Here is a 7262-nt window from a genome sequence, read left to right on the forward strand (position 1 = left end):
TAAAGTTGAAAGAGAGTAATGTGAAGGTTAGAGCTATAATTTTTAGTTGTATAAGTGATTCAGTATTTGGAAAGGTAAAAGAATTGAAAGAAGCTAAAGCTTAATGGAACAAGTTGTGTTTGGTGTATGAAGGAGTTACGATGATAAAGCAAGCTAGGGTGATGAATATGAAGCATAAGTATGAGTATTAAAGAATGCTTAAAGATGAAGGTGTTGAGAACTATACTCATAATGTCAATTATCATATTGATGGTATTAGAGCTATCAATGGACATTTGGATGAATGTGATGTTGTTTAGAAGATCTTGCTGACTTTGCCTAAATCCTTCAAACCCACAAGGTGTGTCACACAAGAAAGAAAAGATTTGAATAAGTATCCCATTGATCAACTTATTGGTACTTTAGAAACCTTTGAAACTTCAGAAATGGAGGAAGAGAAAAGAGAAAAGAAAGAAGCAACATTTAATGTTTCAATATATGATGATCCATAATGTAGCAAAGATATAGATGAAGTTGAAGAAGACTTTGTGAGAAGATTGCACCGAGGCATTGAAAAATACAAAGGTAAGTTACCTCTTAAATGTTTCTATTGTGGTAGAATTTGACATTATGTTTCACATTGCACTTACAATGAAGATTACAAAAGACCAAATGATGATGAAAAGAAAAATATTAATAGGAAACATAATTTTAATGGAAGAGAGAAGAAGAGCTTATGTTTTATTGAGGAACATACTTGTGAATATGAGGTTGATGATGAATTAAATGAAGAATCCTTGTTTCTATAGATTGAAGATAAGGAGGATGCTTTGGAGAAACTAGAAGGAGAGAGAAAAATCAAGGTTGCATTGCATGCTAAGATAGAACTGAATACATGGATTATAGACTCCAGATGTTTAAATCATACATGACTAATGATATAGATAGGTTTATTAATCTCGAGAAATATAATGGAGGATCTATGAATTTTTTTGGAGAAGATGGTATAGCTATTCAAGATATTGAAAGTGTTTCTATTGATGATAAGCATAAAATTGACGATGTTTATTATGTTGAAGGATTGAGACACAATTTGTTAAGTGTTAGTCATATCTATAGAAAAGGCTATGAAGTTTTGTTTAGTGGCATTGGACGTGTGATCAGAAAAGAGAAGGTTGGTAAAAGCATTGTAGAAGGAGTTAGAATAGGTGAAAGTGTATACTACATCAAGGATAGAAAGGAGAGTAAATGTTTTCTAGCACAAAAGTTTAAGATTGTTCCAATAGGTATAGAGAAGACAAATGATCTGGAAGATAAAAAAAGAGAAGGAAACAAATAATGAAGAAGAAGAAGAAGAAGAAGAAGAAGACTCTACAAAAGTTCCTACTAAGTATGTTCAGAAGCATCATTTAGAAAATTAGATAATTGGAGACAAGACAAAAGGTGTTCAGACAAGAAGGAAGATTGTAGAAGCTCAAGAACAAGCCAATCACTATTTTCTATCAAAGACTAAGATGAAGAATTACAAGGAAGAAAGTAAAGATGAAACTTGGGTAAAAGAAATGGAAGAAGAACTAAATCAAATCCAGAAGAACAAGATATGGGAGTTGGTACCTAGACAGGTGAACAAGAATGTAATAGGAACTAAATGAGTATTTAGGAATAAGTTGAACAAGCAAGGATAAGTTACAAGGAATAAAGCAAGACTTATATGTAAAAGATATTCTTAGGTGGAAGGCATATAATTTGAAGAGACTTTTGCTTTGATAGCAAGGATGGAAGCTATACATTTGTTTCTTGCATTTTTTGCTTGAACTTTAGAGTTTATCATATGGATGTCAAATTAACATTTTTGAATGGAGATCTAGAAGAAGAAGTTTACATTGAGAAACTAGATGGATTCAGATTGACACAAGATCCGAATATGGTGGTAGACTAAAGAAAATATTGTATGGACTCAAACAGGTACCTAGAGCCTAGTATGCAAGACTGGACAGGTTTTGTTTCAACAAAATTTTAAAAAAGATACAACAGGCAGTAATCTTTATTTCAGGATTGATGGAGATATGTTGTTAATTGTTATAATTGTTATAGTTTGTGTTGATGACATCATATTTGGAGGAAACAATAGTTTATTTAAAGATTTTTCTAAGGAGATGCAAAAAGAATTTGAAATGTCAATGATTGAAAATGGAATTTAATGTTTCAAAGAAAGTATGTGAAAGAGATGTTGAATAAATCTGGTTTTGATGATTGCAAGCAAGTTACAACTCCTTTAACTATTGGATACAAGTTGAGAAGAGATGATGAGTCTTCAAAAGTTGAACAAAAGTACAGGTTGATGATTGGTAGATTGTTGTATTTGATTGCGTCAAGACGATATATCATGCAGCTTGTTTGTTTGGTGGTTAGATTTCAAGCAAAGCCAAAGGTGACACATGAGCAAGTTGTGAAAAGAATTTTTCAGATATTGTAAAGACACTATAGATTTTGTACTTTGGTACAAAAAAGGTGGAGATCTCTTGTTAAAATCTTATACTAATGTAGATTGGGCTAGAAGTGTTGATGATCAGAAGAGTATTAGTGGTGGTGCTTTCTTTTTAGGGAACAAATTGGTATCCTAGTTTAGTAAGAAACAAGATTCAATTTTCCTATCTACTGCTAAAGTAGAGTATATTGTAGTGGCATCTTGTTGTACTTAGGTAATGTGGATGAGGTAGACTCTTAAGGATATCAAGGTAAAATATGATGAAATGATTCCTATTATATGTGACAATACAAGTGCAATTAACATTTCAAAGAATCCAGTTTTGCATTCAAGAACAAAACATATTTCAATCAATTATTAGTACTTAAAGGAGAAATTTGCTAAGAAGGAAGTTCTATTGGAGTGCATTTTATAAAAGAGAAAGTTGCAAATATTTTCACTAAGGCATTGGCAAAGGATATATTTGAATTTCATAGGGAGAAGCTTGGGGTTATTGCCTCTCCTTCTTCTAGCTGGGTGCATTATGGAGATGCATCTTTCTAGGGGGAGCTTTCATGCCTATTTCTTTTCTTAGATTGATGTTGTGGCTTTTCTCAAGGGGGAGAAGTGGTGTGCGTAGTGTTGTTGTGGCCTTTTTCCTTGACATCATAAGGGGAGATAGAGAGAAAGTTTTTGTTTTGGGGGAGAGACAGACAATACTTTTTTGGGAGAGAGATAGAGAAAAAGTTTCTAAGAGAGATTGAGCAATATTTGTAGTGTTTCTGACAGAGCAGTATTGTTTTGCAGATTGATCAAGTTTTAGTTGCATGATGAGTTTTGTAAAATGTTGTCAAGTGTTTCCATCAATAACAAAGGGTGAGATTTTTGGAAGTATGTGTTTCTATGGTTGTCATTGATGTCAAATTGTTGTATTTGAATGATATGGAAGCTATTTTGAGACTATGACAGAGTTTTGAGATAGAGTGTTGATAGTTGAGGTTTGAGTTGTGTGTGTTGATGTTGATCACTTGATATAGAGTTCAATGACGAGTTCATGATCAGGAGATCCTTCTTTTCAAATCATTTTTGTATCTTGCACTATTGAAGTTAGCTTCAAGTTTTGCAAGTCCTCCTTTTTATATTGCCACAAGAGCAATTAGCCTTGGCTTCCAAGTCCAAAGTAGTGAACTCTTTTCATTGTAATATGATATTCATAATGAGTATATTTTTTGGGCAAGTCCTCACCGTGGTTTTTCCTTGTTTGGATTTTCCACATAGAAAATCTTTGTGTTCATGTGTTGGATGTGTGTTGTTGATTAATTATTTATGTGCTACATTAAATTCTATTTGGACTGATTCACCCCCCTCTTAGTCATGCCTTGGGTTCAACATCTTAGTCTTAGGTTCATATAATCTTTCAACGATATTTCGGTTTGGGGTCTTCTATCAATCCAATCTTCCCAAAATTGTTCTTAAAGGTCCACTATTGAAGGTTTGTTTTCATCTTGTTGTTGAACCGTTTGGGTAAAGGTTGCCATCATGGATCTAGAACTTTTTGTGGTTGTCCCATGGTTTGGGCTTCCATTGTTTAATTGTCCTTCCTCCTTGATTTTTATTGTCATTATTATTTGTTGAGACACTAATAACAATTTGTGTGAGCATATCAAGTAGTTGAGCCATATTTTGTTGAGTGTTTATTTGTTCGTCAAAGAATTTTTCCATCTTGTTGCTGATATCTCTTTCTCCCATGTCGATGCCTTCTTGTTAGTTCTGTTTATCTTATTCTGATCTTCTTCTTTGGTAAGTTATATACTCTTTATCGCTCATAAACATTCATAGCCTAGCAAGAGTAAAGCTCTAATACCACTTGCAATGTTCCATTCTCGAATAGGAAAGATACTGGAACAATAACTTCAACTTCCCTTTTTCTACTATGTCGATTGAATCTTTTTAAGTAATAGAACTTAAATCAAAATCAATTGCAATTCCTGATATAATCAATATAACTGTGTGCAATTAGATGTATCAACAACAATGTCTAATATTACTGTTATAAAATATGCTTAGTAAATGTATATTATCACTTATAGTGATATTCAATATCTGATATATTTTTTGATTATGAAAACGATATTTATTTCTTTCAGCAGTGGTTACAATATTTGATCAATCTGATTATTCTTGTAACAACTGATGAGAGGATATTGCCAAGAGGAATATCGATTGCTATATCTGATCTTCCTTTACAGTATATGCAGTATAGGATAATATGTTGGTTATAGCATCAAGATTGCTGTTTCTGATATGTAATTAAATACATTGCAATGTATGAAGTATTGATCGCTTGGAAGCGATATACGTGCTGATGCTGTTTCTGATATAGAATATAAATCACGCAAGGTAAATGGTGTTGTTTCAAATGTATATGATGCTCGGTTACATGCACACGTTTTGGGCCTTCGGTCTTTGCTCTTTACGAGCGATCCAAACTGGACGATAAAACAAATATATAAATTCTCCATGATGCTTTGGATGAACTTATTTATGGTGAGAAAGGATGTTCTAATAGGGAATGGCTTAAATCACACACATTAAGCTTATATTTTTAGACTTAAAAGTGTTAAACATTCAGAGTTGTCTGACATTTTCTAGACTTAATATGTTGCTTAATGTGTGTGGTCACACTAAGAATACACTTCTAAACTTAAAAATGTTTAAAACTTTTAAAATTGACTAACATTCTCTAGACTTAATATGTTGCTTAATATATATGATTTAAAACTGACCCTCCAAGAGTCTTTCGTCCATCTCTTGTGTCTTCTCTCTTGTCTCTTGTCTCGTAACTTGTCAATCTTGAATCGTTGCCTTGCTTATCCTTAATCGCACACCCACTCGGTTATGTGCCCACTTAATATTGATTAATCATAACTGTATTCTTTCAATGCGTTAATGACGGGAGATTAATCCAGGATTAGTAATTGTCTTGCTGTTCATAACAACGATTACTCCTAAGTTCTCTTTAATCATCAATTAGATATGCTTGATTATGGTTAAGGTGGTCGATTATATAAGTCGCTGTCTTAACTACTGCTGATCAATCTCATTGTTCTTTATCATGAATCAATGTTTGTATAGTCGATCTACTTGTAAGAATCTCCGTTATCGGCCTTACTCACCGTTGATATAACCGCTGTCCCTTATCATCAATCGATGCCTTCATGGTAATACGCTGAATCGATATCTATCTCGATGTCATTACTCCTTTATAGTCAATCTGTGTCCATTATCGATAATAGCTAATCTGACCAATGGGCTTATCAATGTGTGAATGTCAACATTCTCTAATCAGACCTGATCCTGGACATGAAACTGAAACATATACGAAGTCGTTGAAATCATTATGCTGGACATCATATTTGATAGAAGATCAACTGTGAGTGTCTTGGATGCTTTTAAGTCTTTATGCCACGATGGTGGCTAATCCATCAACTCTTTATTTGTCCAACTCTTTATTTGTCTTCTGTCCTAATAATTTTATTGAAATAGGGTGATGTTCCCCCTAATATTGGTAATGTATACACTTATTACTTCTTAACAATTAAAAACTGTCATCAAGGCTGCCACCCTTGATCACACAATTGTTCATTGTTTTCTAACCCAAAGTTGGGGACATGACACAGAGAATACCAATTGATGTTGCTGGATCACTGTAAAAGCGCGCGGTTTTTACTCGGTCACAGGCAGTATAGATATCTACCCTACAGTCAATGACTTTTTCTAAAGGATATTTTCTGGTGTGTATTAGAAAATCTGATCTAAGCTAAAACCATTTTCTACATGGATCCAAAAGATTGTTATTTCAGTATGTATTTTTCTCATTTTTAGTCAGCTAAGTGGCATATGGACAGCCGTAAATATTCAATTGTAGCTGCTATACAAAAATATGCTGATCATAACTTTATGCAAATGTTTGTTTTCTGCATCTGGGTGTCTCTAAAACAAGTTAATTCCAACGAGGTGGTGTTAAAAAAACTACTTTATTAATTTTGTGTAACAAATTGGATTTTGAATAGTTATCAAATTCTGTCCAGACGGCTGTTAATTTTGTGGGTCATATGCTAACAGGTGAAAATTTTGAAAGAGTCTGCGGGCCAATTTTATTCGTTCCTGTATACAAATGGGTTCAAATTCAAGCTATTGTACAGAGGCGATCAACCAGACGTCTGGATCAGGTGATGGAGGCAGTTTTGATTGCAATATATGCTTAGAATTAGTACAAGACCCTGTGGTTACTCTGTGTGGGCATCTCTTCTGTTGGCCCTGTCTGTATAGACAGCTACAAGAGCCCTCAATATACAAAGAATGCCCTGTCTGCAAGACCACTGTAGTGGAAGATAAGGTGATTCCCTTGTATGGAAGGGGCAAAGTGAGATCGGCTGATCCAAGGACAAAGTCGGTGCCCGATGTGAGTATCCCGCATAGACCCTCTGGACAGAGGCCTCATACAGTTAGGACTGATACAGACCACCATTACCAATCCCATGACTTCAATTTTATGGCAGGGCCAGGTCATACGCCTGTTGGGTCCTTCGAAAATATAATATTTTCAGCGGGGTTTGGGCTGTTTCCTTCCCTTTTTGGATTCCAAATGCATGGTTTTGCTCATGCACCTTATGGCAGTACGGAAATGCCCAATGGGTTTCATCATGGAGGTCCTCAGCATGCAATGAGACAACATTGGCAGCAGGAGGCCTTCCTGTCAAATCTGTTCCTATTCCTGCTTTGTTGTTTAGTTGCCTGTCTTCTGTTTCTCTGA

At 34.4% G+C, this 7262-nt stretch overlaps 1 protein-coding gene across 1 annotated transcript; it reads left to right on the forward strand.

The window, feature by feature from the left end:
* The first annotated feature begins 6013 nt into the window (after positions 1-6013).
* On the forward strand, positions 6014-7262 carry LOC131071232 (uncharacterized). Its single transcript, XM_058006993.2, has 2 exons — positions 6014-6240; positions 6572-7262. The coding sequence occupies exon 2, from the start codon at positions 6624-6626 to the stop codon at positions 7260-7262; it is 639 nt and encodes a 212-aa protein (XP_057862976.2). The 5' UTR covers positions 6014-6240; positions 6572-6623.

The sequence above is a fragment of the Cryptomeria japonica genome, chromosome 8 (assembly GCF_030272615.1).
Source record: "Cryptomeria japonica chromosome 8, Sugi_1.0, whole genome shotgun sequence".
Lineage (NCBI taxonomy): Eukaryota > Viridiplantae > Streptophyta > Pinopsida > Cupressales > Cupressaceae > Cryptomeria > Cryptomeria japonica.